The 26,145-nt window shown below is 41.9% G+C and overlaps 1 protein-coding gene across 2 annotated transcripts in view; it reads left to right on the forward strand.

Moving 5' to 3' along the window:
- CLNK (cytokine dependent hematopoietic cell linker) overlaps window positions 1–26,145 on the forward strand; it is a 267,728-nt gene that overhangs the window by 201,462 nt on the left and 40,121 nt on the right. The window contains exons 12-15 of one of the 2 annotated variants that reach the window (XM_077477779.1): window positions 5,570–5,695; window positions 8,107–8,262; window positions 15,318–15,395; window positions 17,681–17,836. In XM_077477779.1, the coding sequence (XP_077333905.1) occupies window positions 5,570–5,695; window positions 8,107–8,262; window positions 15,318–15,395; window positions 17,681–17,836 (516 nt within the window). The remainder of the gene's footprint in view (window positions 1–5,569; window positions 5,696–8,106; window positions 8,263–15,317; window positions 15,396–17,680; window positions 17,837–26,145) is intronic. The other variant, XM_077477780.1, reaches the window with a different exon arrangement.

Here is a 26,145-nt window from a genome sequence, read left to right on the forward strand (position 1 = left end):
ACGTTGCCATGCCGTGCTGCGTCTGTTGTGCCTGGAAGCAAAGAGCCACACTGGCCCGGCACTCCTTTCAGCTTTGCGTTCACAGGCAGATGAGTGGCTAACACCGCTCAATTTGACAGTTGGTAAAGTGGTGTGTGACAACGGTGCCAATCTGCTTAGCGCATTGAAACAGGGCAAAATCACGCACGTGCCGTGCATGGCACACGTCTTAAACTTGGTCGTGCAGCGATTCCTTGTCAAATACCCTGGGGTCCAGGACATCTTGCGGCAGGCAAGGAAAATCTCGGCCCATTTCAGAAGATCTTACACGGCCATGGCTCGCCTTGCTGACATTCAGCGGCGACACCATCTGCCGGTCAGACGTCTTATTTGCGATTGCCCGACGCGATGGAACTCAACCTTCTATATGCTTGATAGGCTGCTCCAGCAGAAACGTGCAGTTAACGTCTACCTGTATGAACTCTGCGAAAGAAACGGTTCTGGGGAGCTGGGTTTTTTTTCACCGCGCCAGTGGCTGCTCATGCGCGACACATGCAGACTTCTGCGGCCATTTGAGGAGATCACCAAACTGGTCAGTCGCAGCCATGGCGCCATCAGTGACATGGTACCTTATGCCTTCTTTCTGGAGCGTGCATTGCGTCGTGTCATTGATCAGGCTGTGGAGGAGCAGGAGCGGGAAGATGAGGAAGTCGCAATGCTGGATGAATTCCCAGGGGGGGCTACTCTATCTGAGACAAGTCAACAACAGGAGTCTGATGAGGAGTCAGAGGAGGATGGTGCCGGGGCGGATGAGCAGGAGCAAGAAGAGCATGCTTTAAACCTTTCTGGGATCCCTGTTGTGCGAGGATGGGGAGAGGAGAATGAAGAGGACGACATTATCCTGGATGATGAGCAGGAGCCAGGCCACCACACCGCTTCCACTTTAGTGCAAATGGGGGCCTTCATGCTCCAGTGTTTTAATAGGGACCCCCGTATAAAAAGCATGAGGGTCAAGGACCAGTACTGGGTGGCAACGTACTTAGACCCCCGGTACAAACACAAAATGGCGGAAATGTTACCGCCGTCGCAGAGGGCTGTCAGAATGCAGCACTTCCAGGCCTTGCTTCGAGAAATGCTGCATTCTGCTTTTGCGTGCGCTGGCAGAGGAGCAATTCCCACTCCCAGAGAAGGATTTGCGGGTACCAATCCAACAGCGCCTGCAAGAAGAGGCCGGTTTGAAGATGTGTTGGTGACTTCGGATATGAGGTCATTCTTTCAGCCGACCCATCGACAGGTGTCATCCGGATCCAGCATCAGGGAACGCCTAGACCGTCAGGTGTCCGACTACATTGGGTTAACGGCCGATGTGGACGCTCTGAGGAGTGATGAACCCCTAGACTACTGGGTGGGCAGGCTTGACCTCTGGCCAGAGCTTGCCCAATTTGCAATCGAACTGTTGGCTTGCCCCTCATCCAGTGTCCTGTCCGAAAGGACGTTCAGCGCAGCAGGGGGGATTGTGACCGATAAGCGTACTCGCCTAGCTCACCACAGTGTTAACTACCTCACATTTCTAAAAATGAATGAGGCATGGATCTCGGAGGAATTCAACACATGTGATCAGTAGACCATGTATATGTCTATAAACAATTTTTGGAATCAAGCACACAGACCTTCTTAATTCATTTGGCTCACTTCCCTGACCCAAAAAAGCACACCGTACTATATGCCCCTACCCTCCTCTTTGAAGAGGTTGAGCGGTGTCATATTTCTACTGGGGCTGCTTATTATGAGGGGTTCCCACCATCCCTGTGCTGTGCTGACTTCCTCCTGGGTGTTCTTATTATGAGGGGCTCCCACCATCCCTGTGCTGTGCTGACTTCCTCCTGGGGGTTCTTATTATGAGGGGATCACACCATCCCTGTGCTGTGCTGACTTCCTCCTGGGGCTGCTTACGGTGCTGCTGTCAGCGCTGTATGTCACGGAGCTGCTGTCAGCGCTGTATGTCACGGAGCTGCTGTCAGCGCTGTATGTCACGGAGCTGCTGTCAGCGCTGTATGTCACGGAGCTGCTGTCAGCGCTGTATGTCACGGAGCTGCTGTCAGCGCTGTATGTCACGGAGCTGCTGTCAGCGCTGTATGTCACGGAGCTGCTGTCAGCGCTGTATGTCACGGAGCTGCTGTCAGCGCTGTATGTCACGGAGCTGCTGTCAGCGCTGTATGTCACGGAGCTGCTGTCAGCGCTGTATGTCACGGTGCTGCTGTCAGCGCTGTATGTCACGGAGCTGCTGTCAGCGCTGTATGTCACGGAGCTGCTGTCAGTGCTGTATGTCACGGAGCTGCTGTCAGCGCTGTATGTCACGGAGCTGCTGTCAGCGCTGTATGTCACGGAGCTGCTGTCAGCGCTGTATGTCACGGTGCTGCTGTCAGCGCTGTATGTCACGGAGCTGCTGTCAGCGCTGTATGTCACGGAGCTGCTGTCAGCGCTGTATGTCACGGAGCTGCTGTCAGCGCTGTATGTCACGGAGCTGCTGTCAGCGCTGTATGTCACGGAGCTGCTGTCAGCGCTGTATGTCACGGTGCTGATGTCAGTGCTCTGTATTACGGTGCTGCTGTCAGTGCTCTGTATCTCCTGCACCCTCTTGTTTGCCTACCCTGGTCCCTGACCTTCCCTCTCCTCCATTGCCTTCATTAGCTCCATAGTCCTGAATTGTCAGAACAATTTCCCAAATAAAAAAAAAATGCTTGTAGTTATCGATCCCAAATTCACCTCATACATGTATTATGCTATTGTCCAGGTGGTGGGACTACGTGCTACCCCCTAATAATTACCCCGTGGCCGCAAATTCGACCTAAAGGTTTGCGAAATTCGCCTCCCATTGAAGTCAATGGAGCCCGCGGCGAACGGTCGTTTTCGCGAACGTTTGTGTCCGTTCGCGTTTCGCGTTCGCGAAACGTCCCGTCGGAAGTTCGTCCATCACTATTCAGAATATGTAAATACTCTAGAGTGCATGATCTGGACACAGGTTCACATTAAATGTAGTCCATATATGTCACCATATACAGTAAGAGATTTATTGCTTCTATTGTTTTTGACACTTGTCACTTGGATATATAGTGATGTGGAAATCTCCCTTATGGGAACAAAGAGAGCAATAAACTCCTTCCTCACTATACTAGAAAATGTTTTTCCAGTTGTAAATTGTGCCCTGGCTGAATGGATTTCCCCTCACTTCCTGCTCTGACAACTGTTAGATAGGATGTTGGGAGATTTGCCCTTACTTCCTGTGCCCTTCAGTGCTACCTCATTGGTGCAACCTATCAGTGCCGCCTCATCAGCGCACATCAGTGAAGGAGAAAAATTACTTATTTACAAAATGTACTGAAACTAAGAAAACTTTTTTTTAGCAAAAAATAAAAGACCCAGCTGTGATTAAATACCACCAAAAGAAAGCTCTGTTTGTCTGAAAAAAATGCAAAAAATTTCATTTGGGTATAGTGTTGCCTGACCTTGCAATTGTCACTCAAAGTGCTACAGTGCTGAAAGCTGAAATTGGCCTGGGCAGGAAGGGGGTGAAAGTGCCCAGTATTGAAGCGGTTAAAGTAGAAGTACACTTCACCTGAGCACTACAAACCAAAAATGCTATTTAATTGTGTTTTAACCAATTCAGACCCAGGCCAATTCTGACATTTCTTTCCTACATGTAAAATTCCTAATTTTTTTGCTAGAAAATTACATAGAACCCCCAAACATTATATATGTTTTTTTAGCAAAGACCCTAGAGAATACAATGGTGGTCATTTTTATCTCGCACGGTATTTGCGCAGCAATTTTTCGAACGCGTTTTTTTCAGAAAAAAAACTGTTTCATGCTTAAAAAAAAAAAAAAAAACAGTAAAGTTAGCCCAATTTTCTTGCATAATGTGAAAGAGGAGGATACGCCGAGTAAATAGATACCAACATGTCACGCTTCAAAATTGCACGCGCTCGTGGAATGGCGCCAAACTTTGGTATTTAAAAATCCCCATAGGTGACGCTTTAAATTTTTTTACTGGTTACATGTTTTAGGTTACAGAGGAGGTCTAGGGCTAGAATTATTGCTCTCGCTCTAACGTTCGTGGCGATACCTCACATGTGTGGTTTGAACACCGTTTTCATATGTGGGCGGGACTTACGTATGTTACAGAGGAGGTCTAGGTCTAGAATTATTGCTCTCGCTCTAACGTTCGTGGCGATACCTCACATGTGTGGTTTGAACAGTTTTCATATGTGGGCGGGACTTACGTATGTGTTCGCTTCTGTGTGCGAGCTCACGGGGACAGGGGCGCTTAAAAATTTTATTTATTTTTTTATTGTTAATTTTATTTTTATTTTTTTAGTTTTACACTTAAAAAAAAAAAATTGATGACTTTTATTCCTATTACAAGGAATGTAAACATCCCTTGTAATAGGAATATGGCACGATCGGACCTATTTACAGTGAAATATGGGGTCAATAAGACCCCATATCTCACCTCTAGGCTGGGAAGAATAAAAAAAAAAAAAAAAAAAAAAAAAAACGATCATGGCTTCCTAGCCAGATCGGCGCCGTTAATTTGAATACCGAAGCCGGGCGTGACGTTATAGCATCGCACCCGGCCTCCGAACGATCATAGAGACTCCGGGGACAATCTAGTCCACCGGAAATCTCTATGATCACATGCTGGGGCCGGCGGATCCTGTGACCGACTCACCGATGGAAACGGTGAGTCGGTAGAAGCACCGGAGGGCTGCGGGAGGGGGGGCGTCCCCTCCCGCAGCCCGTAAGAACGATCAAGCGGTGGAACAGCCGCTATGATCATTCTTATGGTGTAGGGAATCGCCGGCTGAAAACGGCAATATCTGAATGATGTCTGTGGACTCAGGCATCATTTAGATATAACCAGCGAAACCCCATGACGTGAATAGACGTAGTGCAGGTCTCAAGTGGTTAATATTCAAAGCAAACTCCCCCATCCATCCATGTCTGCATGCTTTATTTTACTGATAAATCATATTGAAAAACGCCCTATAACGTTTCTGGCCGTGGCCATCTTGAGTAAGGGCAGATGATTCATGTAGCGTTTACTTAGAATACCTAGACTCCATCTGCCCATAGCCCAATCATACAAGCAGTAGAGGGTGTTAAAACCTCTCCTCTCCTATTGAAGACTCCTGGGATGTATGACATTATTTGCCCAAGCATGGAAACCATAATGTAACTGAATAAATGTAAAAAAAATGTTTAAAACAAGTAATTATGATATACTTTCCTATCCATTTACCAATGCTAGAAACCTAAGGATTAAAAGTAGTCAATGTTGATTGAGTGACGTTCCACTTTAAGTTGACAGGTGTTCTACCTCTTACCCACTCTATCCAAAACTAAAAAAAAGCTTTGACTGGAATTGGGCTTTAATGTTTCACCAATTTCCAAACTATAAAAATGAAGTGTCCCATGTACAGTCTGGCTGTGGCTGTAGTTACTGATGATTTTGCCTTTAATGCACTCTTTTTAAAACGATCTTCTAATCCATTTGCTCACCAATCTGTGACCTCCTATGTTTTAATTTCAGCAGAAAAGTGGACTGAAGCCAACGTTCAGCATGAGCATACCGAGATCTTGTAAGAATGCCAAGAGCAGACAAAACGAGATCAGACCAACGTCAGAGGCAAGATACAAGAACGTGTCTCCCAATTTAGTGAGTGTCAAAAGACTAAAACATAACTTAGTCTGGTATATTGCCTAATTTTCTGATAGTGATAGATACACAAAAAGTATTTTTTAAATATATATTATTCATTTTGTGTTGCATTAGGTGACATGTACCAATTTTGTATAAATGAAGAATATAGTGCACTCCGAACATATTGGGGAAATTAACAAATAATGGTGCAAGCACAAGCTTTCACCACTCTTCTAAATGTAAACAATGGCACAGATGCTGCTCCTAATTAACAAAAAGGTGCAAGCCACTTTGTTAATTAGGAGCAATCAGTCCTCTGTTATGTCTGTGGCAGGCAGCAAAGAGAACGGAGAGCTGGAGCTAAATGCTCTGATCTTTCTGCCATCCCTGCCTCCCCCCTGCTTAGCTCACAGCAGGTGGGGAGAGGATTGTTAGCCCTGCAAGCTCTACTCCTGTCGGCTAATCACTGCAGGGGCAGAGAAAGGGATGTGAGCTGTCTACTGACAGCTCACATCCTGTATAACAGGTTACATCTGGCAGTAATCTGCAGCAGTTTTCTATGTGGTTATTTAGGGGCAGACCTGCACTAGACTCACTCTGAAATAGAAACTGTCGTGGGTGGCACAGATAGACCTTAAACAGGTCTATCTGCTTAGATAATGTGCCAGTTTTCTTTGCCATTATAATAGTGCAGGAAGCTTAGATAATTCCCCAGATCATGCCTAGTAGAGACTCTTGTAACTTTTAGCAGACATCACCACTGATGTGTCCAGGTGGTAAATATCACCAGCTCATCATATGCTGAAAACAGAGACTTTTAACAATGATGCTAAACAGGGATAGTAAGACAGATGTATTATAATTGGACAGCTTGATTCATACATTTCTGCATCAGCTGCTCTAAAGTAGCATTGTGACAGAATAGAACCTGCCCCTGACCACTTCTTAAAGGGGCTGCAAAGTCAGAATGTTTTTTATCTTAATACATTCAATGCAGGCCTGTGCAAATCTTTGTTAGTTGGATTACAGGATTACAGGTCTAGGGTTCGCCAATGTGCAAAACACTGTCACATTGACTTTGTTAACTGACAGAAGCCTGATTTGTATCTAATTTTGTCACTAAGGGCTCTTGCACATTGGCCATCTGAGCCCACTCAGGATAATTGCTGGCGGATTCCTTAATGCCCCTCTATGTATTTTGTGTTTATTTCGGATTTGATAATTAGTGTGATAATGGAAATTTGTGGTCATTGTAAGTCCACCAATAAAAAGGCAATTGTCTCTTTAGACGTTCTTTTTTTGCAGTATATTAATAATGTGCACCTGAGGAGATAATACACATTGAGCATGACTAGAAAGATTAGATGACATACATTATTCATCTAATAATTGCCAATGGTGTCACAATTTGCTTCTGGTTACCCACTAATTGTTACATTTGCCCATTTGTTAATCATGTATTTTCAGTACTGCCTGTTTATTGCCCATGGATTGCCACAATTGCCAGGAAATTGCCAATGGATTGTCATTATTGTCTGGGCCTGCTGCCTGAATATGGTATACCATATGTTGCCAAGTATTATCATAATTACGAGTGTATTGCCCAATTTTTCACAAATCAATTATTGCCTACAAATTGTCTATTCCTCATCTACATATTGTCACAACTGTAATTGTTTTACCACATTTTGTCAGGAAGGACAATATGTTGCCCATATTTTTTTCCCACCTACTGTCAGGGTTTGCCAGTGTGTTCTCTGTGTATTGCCACATTTGTCCATGTTTAATGCTGTGGTGGTGTCTGTGTGAGTCTGGGACCAAGTCAGACCTGTTAGTTCTTGGCACCACATTACTTAAATTTAACCTCCTTGTAAAGACCTCACTATCAAACCATGTACCTTAAAAATTCCCAAATTCCATCATGCCCCTAATTTGGTTGCTGTCTTACCTGCAAAATCTCAGGCTCATGAGACTGCCAAAAGTTCCACTGTATAGATTGGTCTCTAAGGCTGACATCACTAAGTTGTATTGTGTACAGTGCAAGCTGAGAGGTGGCTGAATGAATGAAATACTTGTATAGCGCACAATGCGAACTGAAACGCTCATTCATTGTGTGGCAAAGCACAAGGCAATTCTGGTTCATTTCATTCTTCAGTTTATTTACATCACAGGTCCTTCATATTCTTCTCTTGTGGTGATGGGGCAGTGCTTGTTGTTGTATTGACCAGCACTCATGCAATGACTGTACACTTTTTACCCAAAACTTAATCCTAACCCATGCACTTTGAAATAGCATGTATTTTAAGCCTAGTAAGACATACTGGTATTTTATAACTGTATGTCAAGAAGTCTTTATTTTCAGAAGGAATAATTTGTTTTAAAAAGTAATAAAAGATTTTTGCACATATGTTTCTTGTATTTGTCAGAACACAGAGACAAAATGGACACACAGTTCCCAGAGAGTCTCACGAAGTGACATGCCAAAGAGAGCCAGCCATGTGACCCTGCAGTTAGAGGGACCAGGGAACTCAACACAAAATCCAACAAATGAAGTGGCAAGTTCTTTTAAAATTAAAAGAGAAGTATGACATTTTTTTTTTTTTGTAAGAAACATACTTACCTAAGTGAATGCAGCATCAGTCCAGTGCTGCATCTGTCCCCCACCGGTTCGAACACTGAGAACTGAGCGATCAAACACATCAATCGCTCGGTTCTCACAGCTCCCTGAGCAGAGAGGTGTAGACTGTCAGTCACCATTCTCTGCTCTGCTCCCCCCCCCCTCACTCACTGGAGAGCTGGGCTGTGGATGGGGTGGGAGCGGCCGGCTCAGCTTCTCAGTGGCTTGCAGAGAGGCTGAGCCAGGGTTCAGGCATGTGGGTGGATCCTGACTTCATTGTCACGATCTTGCCCAAGCCTGGACTAGCTTTGTGTTGTGAGACGACAGTGGGCTTCAAGGCTTCATCCCACAGCCTGCTGAAAGCAGGTTACAGGAGTGCAGAACAAACTGCACTCCTGTGATCCATAGGAGAAGCTTTGGCTGTACTTCTCCTTTAAGTAAACATAACAAATAAGTACCCCTGAGAAATTTAGTTACAAATTGCTAAGAATATGTCTAAAGAAAACTACTGTCATATATACTGTATGTGATGTAGGGCTGTGTTTGTTGCCTTCTGGAACATTTTGTAAACGCCTGTTGATCCTACCAGCAGAACCTTTTGGCACATATGAAAGGCACTTCCCTTAAAATGGTGACAACACTCTTCCTTTTTTAGTGCTGCTATAGTTCCTTAGATGTTGTCACTGTTAATAACCCTAAAAGTTAATAGCCTAGCCCCATCTCCAGCCCTCTGCATACATTGCTGCATCTGCAGGAGCTGATAAACAATATATATAAGCTCTGATCAATCCCACTCAACCCCCTCCAGCATTGTCCAGGATGGTACAAAGGGAATTCAGATTCCAAGCTACATTTACCATTAAATAAGAGAGAAATGACATGTATATTAATTTTAAGTGCTACTTGCACTAAAAATGTCCATTTACAGTATCCCTCCGAGAGGAAAAAAAATTGGAAGCTTTGGATGATTTCTAAGGTAGCCACATGCGTGTCTTGATCAATCTCCCTTAAGCCGCGTACACACGGGCGGACTGTCTGGCCAACTAAGTCCGTCAGACAATCCGACAGACAGTCCGTCTTACTTTTGAATGAACGGACTTGACCACACACGATGAACAGACAGTCCGTTGAAAGCTTGCGCGATGACGTGTACAGCACGTACGACGGGACTAGAAATACGACGTCCAATACACTGCAATGCAACCTTCGGCCGTGTAAATCCTTTCTGAGCATGCGCCATACTTAGTCCGTCCAACTTGCCTACTCACGAGTGGACTGTCCGCTGAAACCAAAGTTGGACGGACAATATTACGGAAATTCCGAAAGACTTAGTCCGCCAGACTGTCCGCTGAAAAAGTCCGCTGAAGCCCACACACGAGCGGACTGTCCGCTGAAATGTGTTTCAGCGGACTAAGTTGGACAGACAGTCCGCCCGTGTGTACGCGGCCTTAGATTTGTCGACAGTGTCCTCCAGCTAAAAAAATCATTCAATGTCCATAAAATAAGTAAAACCCTGGCATTATATAGTAATTGATCAATTTTAAGGCATTATACCTTTCTACTATCTATTTTCTTCTATCTCTATTTATATTTTCACACAAACTTATGACTACACTTATGGACTACAACAAAAAGTATAATATTAGCTATTTTAACTGAAAGTCCCCTAGCCAATTCAATTTATCTTGTATAGTTATGTATGGCCAGCCCCTAAAACCTAAACCAATGTCAACAATGAGCAAACTTATCTAACATTAAAGGTGAGACACTTGAGAATGTTAAAGTTAATTATAATGGTCCCTTAATGAGGCTGATAACATTTACATAACGCAAACCATATACCAAATACTTATTGGCCAGTAGTGACTGAAGTAGTCCCAATAGTCCTGCTGCTGTAGAAATCCACTTGAGGGTAAAAGTGCTGCTGTAGAAATCCACTTGAGGGTAGAATACAAAAATTCAAGACCTCGAAACATGTAATTTTGGAGACCCTATATGCTTACTGGCTCTATGCACTCTGGTAATATTTCCGCCTGAGGATTTCCTGGTAGCAGTGATGCACTTCCAATCCAAGAGAGCAGTTCTAGTGTACACACTAGCTTGAATACTGCAGCTTCCTCCACCCTTACCTTCCAGAGAACACAGATCTTGCCACATTATACCCACTGGTCGGGTAGTTTGTGAGAGTGTGCCTCAGACAAGAGTCCCCCTGTGGTTTAGATAATCTTTTCTTCCACTGCAAAGTGTGCAAACCAGTTTAAGCACCCTTTATGATTGTTGCTTTTACGTGGATACCATTTACTCACTGTGTACTTATTTTTAGCCCCCTTATTGACTCAATAAAGAGTCCATTGGATTTTATATGAGATCAGAATCTGGGCACATTAATGCAACACCACCATAAGAGTGTTTATTGCTTGGCCATGTAGTTGAGCATTGTGTGTGGCATTGGAATTAGTCCATAATTGGCACACAGCCAGGTAATTTAGAAAGACATCAGCACCATTATCTGGGTTGTTTATTAGGACACCATATATACTCTAAAGTTCTTTGCGCTGTGTTTTATGCGTTACCTGATAACATTGAGAAGACACTTTTCATAATACTGCATTTGTGTATTTAAATCATATTAAAAAGAAGGCATTTGCAATACAAGCATAAGACACATAAACCATAAATATTACAAAAAACTTGTTTAATCCCTCTACACATTCAACTGTCTGGTGTAGTGTGCTGTCAATGGATGTGCCACACTTTTTTGAATAGCCTCAAAAATACATTTAAGTTACAATTTTAATATGTGAATACCCATGTGGCGGCAACTTAAAGTGGATGTAAACCGATTGATGAAATTTGAGCTTGGCACATCTATTTGCAGTGTTTTGTTATCTCTCTTCAAAGCACTTAGTCTCGTAGCTCTGTCGTGTCCCGTTCCTCTGTAATCAGACTGATAACTTTTGACAAGCGCTTCAAGGCCCAGAGATAGACTTGTGTATCGGAGGTTGCTATAAATAGATTATCAGCCAGCTAAACAATTCGCAGACATGCTCTGTATGTGTGGGGAGGGGGTGTGTGCCTTTCCTCCAATCAGCTTTCTCACAGAGTCCAGCAATGATCTCCTCCTACAGATAAATGAGGAAGTGAAAAATCTAACAGGACGCGCACTTTCTACAGTACAGACAGCAGATATACATGTAAATCTTGTATAGGGAGATTTGTTTCATCCCTGTGTATCATCTGAGGTTGTTTACATCACTGGGTATATGCAAGGGTTTACATCCACTTTAAGACTAAAACCCATATACTATGGACATTGACCCATACATTATGGTCAATAACAAACACCTTTTGTCCTTGAACAGTCATTCCTACTAAGAGCAACAAAGAATGAACATTGTCATGGGGTGAACACTGTGAAAGTTAGCATAAATTCATGACAAAGTCCATCAGTGAACGCATGAAATATCTGATAAAAAAAAAAAAAAACTATAAAAAAAAAGAAAAATTGTTTTTTTTCCCTTTGGTTTTTGTCATCATGGGTTTCCCCTAGTGTGAGAAAAAGTGGACTTGAAGGTAAATAATTTACAAGTATCCAACGGCATGTTTTAGGTTCTTTAGTTATTGTAGGATAAAAAGGTTTGTGATAAAGTATGTAAATGAAAGGTGCTAATGCGCTCCACCTGACTATTAATAAATGTGTAAAAATGTCTAAAAAATATATATAAATGTGTGGAAGCAGCCAGCAAAAAAATAGTGATCTCTAACACCAAAGGAATAGTATGTAAAATAAATAAATTGCGGCGCTACCTAAAAAATTAATACACTATAATAAAATAGCAAAATATAAGGTGCAAAAGTGAATCCACCTCACTAAAGTGACAAATGTGCAATATTGAACCATAAAATATGTTACATCTAATATAGAATAAAATTGATAATATATGTGCATAAATAATCAAAAATCATGCGTGAAATAGTTTCAAAGTACAAAATGCAGAAAATGCTGAATAAGCACTAATGTGCAAAAAATACAATAATAAATAGTGATCCTCAAATGAAGTCACCCTTTGAAAAAGTCACGAGGTTGTGACGCAACGCGTCAGTGAAGGAGCTTAGGTGTTACACTCATCACTTCCGGTCGCGGCCAAGACCGGAAGTCCGGGTTGTGTTACGAATTTGCTGTCATCTGCTTTTATGTAAGTGAGGATTTTCATCTATTAAAATTATTGTTTTTGGATACTACACATGAGAGCCCCCCCTTGTCTTTCTTCCATGCTTTATGTACCACCAACTGTAATTGGATCTATCTGAAGAAACTGGGGAAGGATTAACCGTATATGTACAGTGGTATGCCATTGAGGCTGGACGGATAAGGATGGAATAGCATCTGGTTATATACAGTGCCTTTTTGCTATGTATTTGAGGTGAGAGGCTGGGGGAAACTGGTGGTGCACAAGCTTGGCACTGAAGTTTTACGGTGGACAGTCACACATTGGAAGTCACTTTATATATTTTTTGCATGGACTTTGTTATATGGTCACCAATCATTTGCATGGACTTCATTTGAGGATCACTATTTATTATTGTATTTTTTGCACATTAGTGCTTATTCAGCATTTTCTGCATTTTGTACTTTGAAACTATTTCACGCATGATTTTTGATTATTTATGCACATATATTATCAATTTTATTCTATATTAGATGCAACATATTTTATGGTTCAATATTGCACATTTGTCACTTTAGTGAGGTGGATTCACTTTTGCACCTTATATTTTGCTATTTTATTATAGTGTATTAATTTTTTAGGTAGCGCCGCAATTTATTTATTTTACATACTTTGTGATAAAGTATATAGTCAATTTACCCATTTGTGCCATGCAAATGTTAATGTTCTTATTACTGTGATAGTGCCACACTCCCCTCCCTCTTTTTCTTTTTGGTTTTGTTTTTTGTCTTTTATTTCCTTTTCTTTTTTTGTATTATTCTGAATAAAAACTCATTATTCAAAAATAAATATCTGATGACATTTCTAGTCTAAAAACTAGATTCAGTCAACGACTGTACAACATTTAAAAGTTGTCATAGTGGTAGAGCCAAAGAAGAGTGACATATATGAGGTATTCTACAGGATGCCAGTGTATTGAAAGTAAGGGCTGTTGGACCCAACACATTCATACATCTGCCAAAAGGTTGTTGGCTCCTAGCCTTTTCCTTCATCATGTTTGTGTGCACACCGAGGATAGCAAGTACAGAGATGACCATGTACACCAGAGAACAACCACAAAACTAGACCTATCTTGGTAGGTCCATACTTTTTTGAGATAAATAATGTGTATATGTATACCATGCAAATTGTGTTAGGGTGCTACACTGATTGATGGTCATGGTGCAAATAAAGTCTCAGCGCTGCAAAGGAAACTAGTGCTGAAAGACTTCCAATGCCAGACCCTGTGAATGCAGCTCTGAACAGGGGGAAAGTGGCTATAAAATGTCCAGCATGTGTCACTGACAGTGAGTTGTTCTCTCTGATGTCTGAGTAGTGACGTATGTCAACACAAGGACACGAGCCCAACATATTGTATATTATTAGAACTGGCTGAGAATATGTCACCCGGCCTTCCAGACCAGTCCTTCTCTTGAAGTACACCATCCATCAGTCACTACACCTCACTGGTGGTCTTATCCCCAGAGGATCTTTGGGTATTCAGTCAATAAAATAATACAAATTAATATGTAATTAATGTAATATAATAGTTTGAAATGTGTCTATACAGATACAACATCCACACAGTCTTCTGTCTGTCTCTGTCCCACCTACATTGACTGCGGGTGCTCACTAAATGGGGTCCACCTTCCCCAACCTTCCAAATTCAAATAAAAAAAGTCGTACATCTGCCACAACTTTTTTTTGTTCCCCCAAAAACTTTATTGCAACATGGATGAGTTTACAATGTCAAGTTTGGCTTCTTTTATTTGTTACTTCAATCACTTGTTTTAAATGCAAGAGGGTTTTTCCTTATTTGAAGGGAATGTATAGGTGGCATTGTATTTATTTTCTTTCTTTTTATAGTCTAAAAAATATAATTAATAATAAAAAAAATTCTTGTTTAGTAGTTATTAATGAAGGAAAGGCTGATGTTAGACAGACGACTGCCAGTAGAGATCCTGCCACTGATGATTTGTCAAAATCACCAATGGAAAGATTGCTAATGCCGTGTACACACGACCGGACTTTTCAGCGGACTGAATTCCATCAGACTTTTCAACGGACTTTCGACAGACTTCCGTCGAATCGGACTTGTCTACACACAATCACACCAAAGTTTGATGGATTTGACCATGATGACATATGCCCAGACTGGAATAAGGAAGTTCATAGCTAGTAGCCAATAGCTGCCCTAGTGTCGGTTTTCATCCGTCGGACTAGCATACAGACGAACAGATTTTTCGACCGGACTTGAGTCCATTGGAAAGATTTGAAACATGTTCTCAATCTAAAGTCTGTCGATTTTTCGACAGCAAAGGTCCCTTGAAGCCCACCCACAGTTGAATTGTCAGACGGATTTGTTCCGTTGGACCTTTGATGTTGAAGTCTGGCCGTGTGTACATGGCATTAGAGGCTGTCTGTCTGTCCCTATGGAATAACTCTCTCTGCAGCTGAGGTAGTGAGATGTCGCTCTCATCCTTAGCAATTGAGATTCAGCAGTGTTCTGTCCAGAGACAGAGCGACAGCTCCAGAGGGAGAGATTTCATATGGATAGACAGGTAGCTTTTTTTATCAATCCAGCCACTGGTGACTTATCTCTAGCAGCAGAATCACCAGTCTGACATCAGCCTAAAGGAATACAAAGGCATGTAGACACAGTAATTAGCAATAGAGATTTCCTACATATTGATTAAAATAAGAATGTACACATGTTCTTACAGAGGAAAATATATAATTTACTCTTTAATTCGTTTACCGTCTGTGATTTCAATCTATGTACTTTTTGGACATTTTGTATTCTATTCTACAGGAGCCAAGTACTTCCACGTGGTATCTAAAAGAATATGATCGCACTAAAGCAGAGCATGTTTTGTTCCAAGAATACAAAGTAAGATTATTTTTCCGTTTCCATTTGAATACCTTAATTTTTTGTAAGGTAGTTGAAATGATGTTTTCATGGTAGTGTCCCAGTCTTGGTGTTTGCCATTTAAATAGAAGCATGCAATATGTCAGGTATTAATTACCCACTTGACCTTCCGAAAGATTTACCCCCCCCCCCCCCTTTAATGACCAGACGATTTTTTGCGATACGGCACTGCGCTACTTTAACTTAATTGTGCGGTCATGCAGCACTGTACCCAAATAAAATGTATGTCTTTTTTCTCACAAATAGTTTTCTTTTGGTGGTATTTGATCCCTACTGAATTTTTTTTTCTTGCGCTATAAACAAAAAAAGACTAATTTAAAAAAGAACTATATTTTTTTACTTTCTGCTATAAAACATATTCAATAAAAAAATAGAATTTCTTCATGAATTAAGGCCAATATGTATTCTACTACATATTTTTGGTAAAACAAAATCCCAATAAGCATAGATTCGCACAAAAGTTAAAGCATTTACAAACTATGGGATATATACTGAAATTTTTATTTATTTATTTTTATACTAGTAATGACACTTTTAACACTTTGTGGGAACCAGTGACAGTGATCAGTGCTAAAAATATGCACGGTCACTGCACTAAAGACACTGGCTGGGAAGCAGTTAAACATCTAGGGCAATCAAAAGGTTAACTTTGTGCCTAGCCAGTGTTGTTGTGTACTGTGTCAGGTGCTTTTACTAAAGGAAGTGATGGATTCCACAAAATCCATCACTCCCCCCCCGTCAGAACGGAATTCGGTCTTGTTTACATTGGCAGGTGTGCACCCCCTAGAAGTAGGTGCAAAATCACACACACACATATATAATATATATGTGATTCTGTGCAGGAGGGCTGCCCTATAGCAGTATATCTGCTATAGGGCGATCCTTAAGTGGTTAACAAACAATTCACCTATTTTTTATATTCCAGTGCAGTCTAAAGCCTCGTACATATGGGCCAAATATTGGCCGAAATCAGCCAGTAGAGTACAAACCTGACAACTTTCGGCCTGTGTATACAGCTGCCTGTCTGATTGGCTTCTGTCGAACAAGCATGCTTGAAAACCAACAGCCGATCAGCGACTGCAGCCAATGTGTTCTGGCGGAGGGCAGTCCCTCTGTCAGAACACAATAGCACACTGAAGGAGATCACTGTACTAACATAGCTTAGTTAGTGCGACCTCTCAGGGTTTTTTTTTTCGTTCAGCCCGTTTAAGCAAAACAAGAAAAGAAAAGCTGTTAAAGTGTTTCATACCAAGAGGTGCTTAAATGCCACTTAGCATGAAATGCATTAATAGTTTCTCTGTTCTCATGTTGCTGTGATGATTTTGGATTTACTATTGTTACAATAAATATGTTTGTGTTTTACCGGTACCAGTGTGTGGTCATCCATATATGATTTCCTAACATTCTACAATTACGAGGCGGACCAGAACCTGCTTTACCTTGGGTCTTAGACAGGGTCAACTGCCCTGGTATATGGCATTTGTGAGCTTCAGAATGCTTGCCAGGCAAAGCTGTAATACTTGATCATACCCTTCCTGCCCCCTGCACATTCCTATTGGGTATGCCCCATAGAGAGCTGGGATGTACTGATTTTTGTTTTAAAAGTGCACATATCATTTAAAGACCTGTTATGCAAAAATGTCTTTACTCACAAGCATTTTCTTTTTTATAAGAAAGTAATTTATAAAGGGGATAAAGTGATAGTGGAGAAAATAATTGATAAAATCGATTTAAGGAAACTGCTCCTAATAGCACACCCCACTGCAAGAGTCCAATCTGAATAAGCTTTGATGTAGGAGCTTACCTAAGTGAATAATGTAACTGCACCCTCCCCCCTCAAGTCCATGGCTAACACACTTAGGTGTGGGAGCAATTGTCCTTCACAGCAAATAGCAACCTCAAGCCAGAACACATTCCTATAGGGTAGGTCACATATGCCCCCTATTTAGAGGCCATGATCAGCTAGAGCAATAAGGGGAGGGCTACTATGGATCAAAAACAGAACATAGATGGTTGGGTATACCTTTTTGGGAGTGGTCTATAAAAAAGTCAAAAACTTTCAAGATCTCACCTAGAAAGCTTTTTCTTTTTAGAGCTTACTCACCAAAACTGTTGGGGAATATTTAATTATATAAGGACATTATTACACATATATTTTTTACAATGACCAATGCCCCATTGCAGGTGAAGAATGTACAAGCAGGCATATTAGTACCTTATAACCATTATTTGATATGTCATTACAGGATGGATCATTTTTAGTGAGGGATAACAGTCATGGCTCTCTCAGTGAACCTTTTGTTTTATCTGTGTTCTATGGAGATAAAGTTTATCACATCAAAATACGTTACCTAGAAGAAAGTCAGCAGTATGCACTTGGAACAGGACTACGAGGAACGTATGTAAGTGACAACATGGCTTCTTAGCGTCTCTTTACATCAGTAGGCTCTTATTCATTTCTCTGAAACGGAGGACCTCTTCTTCTTAATTTTTTTCTGGAATGCTGGAAGAAGAGGCTCCTAGTAGAAATAAATTCATAAACCATAATCTTTCAAACCCGCAAAATGATGGAAATACATCAGTCTCAACAAATGTTGCATTTGTATGCAAAAATGTGGGTACACCTGGTCAAATTACATTATTTGTTGTTTTTTATATGTGAAAACAAGTTAAAGCTGAACTCCAGTCAAATATAAAAGATACAAACAAATTCAAATCTGCTCTGTATTTATTAATATTCCATTAAATGTACAGTATTTGCCTAAATGCAACAAGTATAAGTACCCAAATTTGTGTTGATATCAGCTTCTTGTGATCCTCTTTACGACATCAGTCAGATTGACTGGGAACTAATAATGTTGGCTGCATCCGTATGCGTTGACTAGGTAGCATTCTGTTAGGAGAAGAAAGCAGAGTGAGTAGGGAGATGCACTCATCACTCTATGACTGATCACACCAATGTTCCGTGAGCTGTAGATGTGAACATTATTGCAAGGTTTCAGACTTTTTTGCAAAGGGTTCCTTCAAGGTAAAAAGGTTGAGAAACCCTCAATTTAGGGATTGGTTTCGGGTTCGCTGCTATTATAAGTTAGAAGCAAATCCTAAGGGTTTGAGATTTTGAATCCAAGCTAATGTTTTTACTAGGGTCGTCCCAATACCGATACTAGTATTGGTATCGGGACCAATACAAAAGCATTTGCGCAAGTACTTGTACTCACACAAATTCTCCCAATGCCTAATACAATACCTGGGAGAGGCGGCACAACCATTAGTCAGCGGGCCAAGTCAGCGGGCGGAGCGGAGAGCGAGTCCTCAAGCATTGGAACTAGGTAAGCTGGCGGAGGTGCATGGCGGAGCCGCATTATCCATTGGGATTGGTGATTGGAGCCGTCACATTCAGTAATGGAAGTGTACATCCTGCACTCGGCCGCAGAAAGTCAGCAGCGGAGATTTTGTTACACCCAACCCATATAGTTCAGGCTGCGTATAACAAGATGTACGCTGCTGCTTTTATTCGGCCAAGTGCAAGGAGTACCGAGATGGGTATCGCAGCCAGCCTAGAGGCGATTTCGTTCGCATTGTGCGCTATACAAGTATTTAATTCATTCATTCATTCATTCATTCAGCATAGCATTCCTTTCCTCTCATCATTTATTGAGGGCTGCATTTCAGTGCCTGAGAGAGATTAGGGTCAGTTAGGAAACTGTACTTTATTTTTGATTGCCAGACATTTTTTGACAATCAACCCTATTTGCTAATTTTTTCCTAATACTGGAGGATTTTTTTGTCTTTGATTTTTATTTCGTGGTTGATTCGAGGTCAGCGTTCACTTTTAGCTGCTGTTCCTTCCATAGCAAACTTTAATTTGTGCTTCCCTTTAAAAAAATGGGTCTTTCTTTAGTGAGTGGTATTCTGGAGGAAATAAAAAAAAGAAAAGAAAAAGTCTAATAGCAACCCTGTTCAGATGCAAAATTAAAAAAACATAGTTACATCTATTACATCTGTGTCATTCATCTGTAGATCAAGTATGATGAGCTTTGATCTGCAGATGATGTTAAAGCAACCTGACAAGTAAGAAAAACAAATCTGTCTCTATTTGTAAATATATTTTATTATTTGGCTCTATTTATTATTAATAAAATTATTAATACCCCTTATGCAGTGTACACATGATCAGACTTTCCGGCGGACCAGAATCCGTCTGACAATTCAATCGTGTGTGGGCTCCAGCAGACTTTTTCTTCCCCAAAGTTCGGCGGACCTAGAAATAAAACATGTTTTAAATCTTCCCGCCGAAAGTCCCCAGGAAAGTCCCCAGGACCCAGTTCCTGTTGGGAAGTCCGCTTCTTTGTATGCTGGTTCGATGGACTAACTACGATGCAACGGCACTTGCACCTACCCATGAGAATGTTTCCAGCGCTATCCTATTGCGCTGGTTCTTGGCTACAGGGTACTGTACACCAGGCCCTTAGGTCTGGTATGGATTTTAAGGGGAACCCCCTACGCCAAAAAAACGGCATGGAGATCCCCCCAAAATCCATACAAGACACTTATCTGAGCACGAAGCCCAGCCAGTCAGTCAGGAAAGGGGGTGGGGATGAGCGAGCACCCCCCCCTTGAACCGTACCAGGCCGCATGCCCTCAACATGGGGGGTGGGTGCTTTGGGGAAGGGGGGTGCCCTGCAGCCCCCCCACCCCAAAGCACCTTGTGATATTAATCGGGGACCCCGCCCCTTATGCCTATATAAGTTGCCGTGCACTGTGTCCACGGCATTACAGCGTGAGAGAGCGTTGTGTCAACATCGGAAGAACAGAGGAAGGAGCAAGAAGAAGACGGCAACGACGAAGGAGAAAGCTGGGCCACCGCTAGCAAAAGAGCGGCAAAAGAGCAGAAGATAGCGGGGGAGCACGGTGAGAAGAACCGGAAAGCGCTGAGAAGTCGGAAGAAGACCCCCGAAGTCGGAAGAAGACCCCCGAAGTCGGAAGAAGACCCCCGAAGTCGGAAGAAGACCCCCGAAGTCAGAAGAAATTACCCGGAGCTGCCTAATAAACTGCTTTAAAAACCTGTGTAGTGTGTATCCCATACTCATTCACATATGGTGGGGGGCTGGGATCTGGGGGCCCCCTTATTAAAGGGGGCTCCCGGATTCCGATAAGCCCCCTGCCCGCAGACCCCGACAACCAACGGCCAGGGTTGTCGGGAAGAGGCCCTTGTCCTTATCAACATGGGGACAAGGTGCTTTGGGGTGGGGGGCCGCAGGGCGCCCCCTTCCCCAAAGAACCCACCCCCCATCTTGAGGGCATGCGGCCTGGTACAATTTAGGAGGGGGGGCGCTCAGTTGTCCCCACCCCCTTTCCTGACCAGCAGGGCTGCTTGCTCAGATAAGGGTCTGGTTTGGACTTTGGGGGGACCTGAAAATCCATACCAGGCGACGGGGCTCGCAAGATGTCAATCTCGCCGATGAAAGTGGCGAGATTGACTTTCTTCTCTAGTCCCGTCGTACCTAGAGTCATGATCAAAATGAATAGACTTTAGTCCGTGTGTGGGCAAGTCCGTTCATTTGGAAAGTCCGCTGGACCTCCGCCAAAAGCCGTTCGGGAAGTCCGTCGGACCTAGTCCGCGGAAAGTCCGTTCATGTGTGAACAAGTCTGCTCATTCGGAAAGTCCGGCTGTGTGTACGCGACATTAGTTTACCCTAATATTCCCCCTTTCCCTTCAAGCTATTTTTTTAAATTAATTGTTAATATTTTTATATAATAGTAAACACAGGTCACATGGAACCAGACCGCGCTATAGAGGTACTGGCAAACCACGGTATAAACTAACAGGACACTAAAAAACGGTGTTGCCACCCCTATACCTCGCAGTCCTAAAAAGGATCGCAAGTAATAGCAAATATCAAAAAATTTAATAATTATATTAAGAGGGGCCAGGCGCTACCTTTAGTGGCTAAGAAGAGATGTGTGCATATATGTGTATAGGCATAAATATATAACTGCACATACAGCACCACCGGCTAGAAAATGCCGATAGTTTTTGATGGTGAGACCCCCCACCGTCCACTAATTAGATGCAGGAGAGAGGAGTAGGCAGAGCAAGTGACAAGCAAGGCCATATAATTTTGCCCCAATGATGTATAATAAAGTTCAATGTTAATAATTAGTATGTACTACTGTCTACAGTGTAATAAAAATAGCCCAAAATATAGATATCATACCAGACCCATGAGTACATGTATAAACACTAATACCAACTTATGTAGCCATGTGCCCAATAAACAGGTTGATCACAACAACAAACATATATATGTAAACCTAAATAATATTGTGCAAACTTATAAGGTGCTAGAGATATATATATATATATATATATATATATATATATATATATATATATATATATATATATATATATATATATATATATATATAAAAGTGTATATATAACGGGAAGTACTATGATACACAAAAAAGTGCTAAAGGCCACTGGAGTGCAATGGATGCAAAAATGTGCAAAAGTTGCAAAGTGTTGTGCAAAAAAATCAAATATTATGATAACAGGTGAGAAAAACCAAACAAAATAAGGATAAGCTTAAAACATAAAGTCCATGGTTAAATGTAGTCCTATAAAGTGCAGTCCACAGCAGGTAAGAAGTGTGTATCCTCAAATTCTTCAGGTAAGTGCAAGTTAAGGTGACTGGTGCTCAGATACATATAATTCAGGTGACTTCCGTGCTCATCCCCTCAGCTCCCCACTCACCAGAACTTTAAGCCCACGAAGGGCAGTCAGGCCTGTAGGTCTCAGACAGCAGGGACTGGTCCACAGAGGGGAGGTCCAAAGAAGGCAGTTTTCCACTCTCTTCTCCTTTCTTGATGTATAAGGAGGGCTAATATTGATAGATCGAAGTGTCCTCAGGAAGAAAAAAAGGGGCTCATAGTGTAGTAATTCCAGGTCTCAAAAGGTTAATTTTAAAAATCATAAGCTTTATTGGTTAGCACACCAAAGGAAATTTTTTTTTAAAAAAAATCAAATGACATGACCCCTAGGGGGGTAGTATACATAGAAGATTACAGTCCCGGAAAAAATAAATGATCAGAGTCTTTTTACAGAGTGATAAGAAAATTGACACTGTAAAATTTAAACCATAAAAAATAAAGATAAAAATATAAAAAATAAATAAAAAATAAAAAAAGGAAAAAATGAGAAGGGAGATTGTGTTTGCACACCTTCTCTAATTAAAACGTTTGTTAGCAGAGGTACTTCTAGGTGAGACAGGTATAAGCAGGGGGAGAGAATCCTAGGTACAACTGTCTTTGCCGTGGGGTCACGGTAAGACGACTCCCAGACGTGACAGCCTAGAGGAGGCCATGAAAAAGTATTCATGCCCCTTGATATTTTCCACATTTTGTCATGTTACAACCAAAAATTTAAATGTAACACAAAGTGGCACATAATTGTGAAGTGGAAGGAAAATGATACATGGTTTTTCAAATTCTTTACAAATAAATATCTGAAAAGTGTGGCGTGCATTTGTATTCAGCCCCCTTTACTCTGATACCCCTAACTAAAATCTAATGGAAAATTGCTTTCAGAAGTTACCTAATTAGTAAATAGTCCACCTGTGTGTAATTTAATCTCAGTATAAATACAGCTGTTCTGTGAAGCACTCAGAGGTTTGTTAGAGAACCTTAGTGAACAAACAGCATCATGAAGGCCAAGGAAAACACCAGACAGGTCAGAGATAAAGTTGTGGAGAAGTTTAAAGCAGGGTTAGGTTATAAAAAAATTATTACAAACTTTGAACATCGCACTGAGCACTGTTCAATCCATAATCCGAAAATGGAAGGAGTATAGCACAACTGTAAATATACCAAGATATGGCCGTCCACCTAAACTGACAGGCCAGACAAGGAGAGCATTAATCAGAGAAGCAGCCAAGAGGTCCATGGTAACTCTGGAGGAGCTGCAGACATCCAAAGCTCAGGTGGGAGAATCTGTCCACAGGACAACAATTAGTTGTGCGCTCCACAAATCTGGCCTTTATGGAGAAGTGGCAAGAAGAAAGCCATTGTTGAAAGAAAGCTATAAGAAGTCCTGTTTGCAGTTTGCAGAAAGACATGTGGGGGACACAGCAAACATGTGGAAGAAGGTGTTCTGATCAGATGAGACTAAAATTTTGGGCGTAAAAGTAAAATGCTATCAGAGTTGATGGGAAGATGGATGCAGACCAGTTCAGGTGGTCTATGCTTAAAAATAGCCTCCTTCTCCCAGTGGGCCATAAAAAATATTGGCTGCATAGGAAGGTAAACTACTCTGTGCCTGGGTGACAGAGGATGAGGAGGATGAGGACGTCTTTGTTATCCTCTTCACCAACTCTTCTGCATGTTCTTGCTCAATAACATGGCCAGCAGCAGAAAAAAAGGACACATTTGCCCCACGGCCACCTGCAGAGGATGTACCATGTCCATGACCAGCACTGTTGACTGTAGACACAGAGCCTGCTTGCCCTTTTTTTAGTGGCCTGCTGTGAGCGTCTGCCTTTCCTTGGTGGCCTTCTGGACATGATGTATATTTTGTTTTGCAACACTGCGCTACACTGTATTGTGTACTGTGTACACTACCAGAAAAGTAGTAGCAACTGCACTACGACTGCACTATATTGTAATTACAATTTATTGATCTAATATTTGACAGCAGGGCCCATTCCTGCGCCCAACAAGAGTATCTGTGGGGGGTTACAGTGTTGTGCCACCACCACCACTGACCCAATTTTTCTGCCTGCGTGTAATTCCAATTCTTAATCTAATATTTCACAGCAGGGCCCATTCCTGCACCCAACAAGAGTATCTGTTAGGGCTTACAGTGTTGTGCCACCACCACTGCCTAAGACCGAATTTTTCTGCCACTGTTTAACAGGGGCGTGTAATTACAATTTTGATCTAGTATTTCACAGCAGGGCCCGTTCCTGTGCCCAACAAGAGTAACTGTGACGGGTTACAGTGTTGTGCCACCACCACCGCCTAAGGCCCAATATTTCTGCACCTGTTTAGCAGGGGCATATAATTACAATTCTTGATATAATATTTTGCAGCAGGGCCCATTACAGCGCCCACCAAGAGTAAATGTGAGGGCTTACAGTGTTCTGGCACCACCAACACCTAAGGCCCAATTTTCTGCAGAGTGGATAGGGCGGGCTATATAGTATATACAGGCGGTCCTCTATTTTCAAAGATTGAAATTACTAATGACTCCTACTTAAAAACGGAGGGAGACAACAGGAAGTGAGAAGAAATCTACCCCTAGGTAGGGAAATTCTCTCCTGTAAGAGTTAATATGGGAAAAGGGTGTCTCCTCCACTGATGCTTAATCACCAATCCTTGTTTCTACAACAACCCAACATTTTCAAAATCCAATTCTCATTAGGATAGAAAGTGAGGTAAAATCTTCTGAACAGGGGCACAGACAGCAAAATAAATGTTACAGAGGTGATGATAACCCTCTGTATGTTATCCAAAAAGCTTTTAAATAGATTTTTTGGCTGGAGGTACACCTATGCACACGAGCGAAATGTCCGACAGAAAAAGTCAGACGTAAGCTTTTCATCATATATTCCGATCGTGTGTATGCCTCATCAGACTTTTTTTTTACGAAAATTCTGACAGACCTAGAAATAGAACATGTTTTAAATATTTCCGACGGAACCAATTCCTGACGGGAAAACCACTCTTCTGTATGCTGTTCCAACGGACCAAAAACGATGCATGCTCTGAAGCAAGTATGAGACGGAAGCGCTCGGTGGGGTAAAACTAGCGTTCGTTTTGGAGCTAGCACATTCCTCACGCTGCTAATTCTGTGATCTTTTAATGCAGCGCTTTTTTTTCTTCTTTAGAATGCTGGAAGAATGAAGTTGTTTTGCTGCTCATATTCACACAGCGTTCTCACAAACTTCTTTCTTCATTATTTATCCTCATCTCATGACTAATATTCTATTTTTTAAAAGCCCGATCTCCATAATAATGTTTACAGTTATTTTTTATACTCATCTTTTATAATTTTTTATTTCATCCAGATTTATTTTACAATTACTTAAAAATAATTTTCTAGTGATCTCCATATAATTTGTTTTTTTGGAGTGTCAAGTTACCACAATAACATTATTATGTTATATTTTTTATTAACATCAAGGAGGTTTGTTAATTTGGCATTGTCTTTTTGAAATGTACCTGCCTATTCACACACAAACTGTTCTTTTTAAATAAAAACACATAGGAAAGTATTTTGTAAAAATAAAATATCCATTTATTCTGGGTAATAAAATAAAGAGGAAGTCAACGCTGGACAAACTTTTTGAATTTGCGAAGCCTTTTGACCCCCAGGGCACACATCAAGTCTGTGGAAAAGAAGATTGGTAGCTTGAGGAGTCCATATATTAGGGAGCACAATCTGGTCCAGGAATCCCAGAGATCAGGACCAGCAGCAGATGACATATCTGTCCCCAGTTTGTGGTACTACAACAGCCTGCATCTTCTGTCAGAGCAGACTTAACCCAGGCCATCACTTTCTTCTCTTCCCTGCAGCCTTCCCCGCAGACTCCCTTGGAGGCTGTGGCTCTGGTGGTGGAGTTGGTGCCGGAGGAGGAGGAGGAGGATGGGCAAGCTCACATATGTGGCTATTCTCAGTCAGCTGGCCCCTCAACCCCTTTTGAAGGGC

The sequence above is a fragment of the Lithobates pipiens genome, unplaced genomic scaffold, assembly GCF_037356315.1.
Source record: "Lithobates pipiens isolate NorthernLeopardFrog02 unplaced genomic scaffold, aLitPip1_a1.2 Scaffold_13, whole genome shotgun sequence".
Taxonomy (NCBI): Eukaryota; Metazoa; Chordata; class Amphibia; order Anura; family Ranidae; genus Lithobates; species Lithobates pipiens.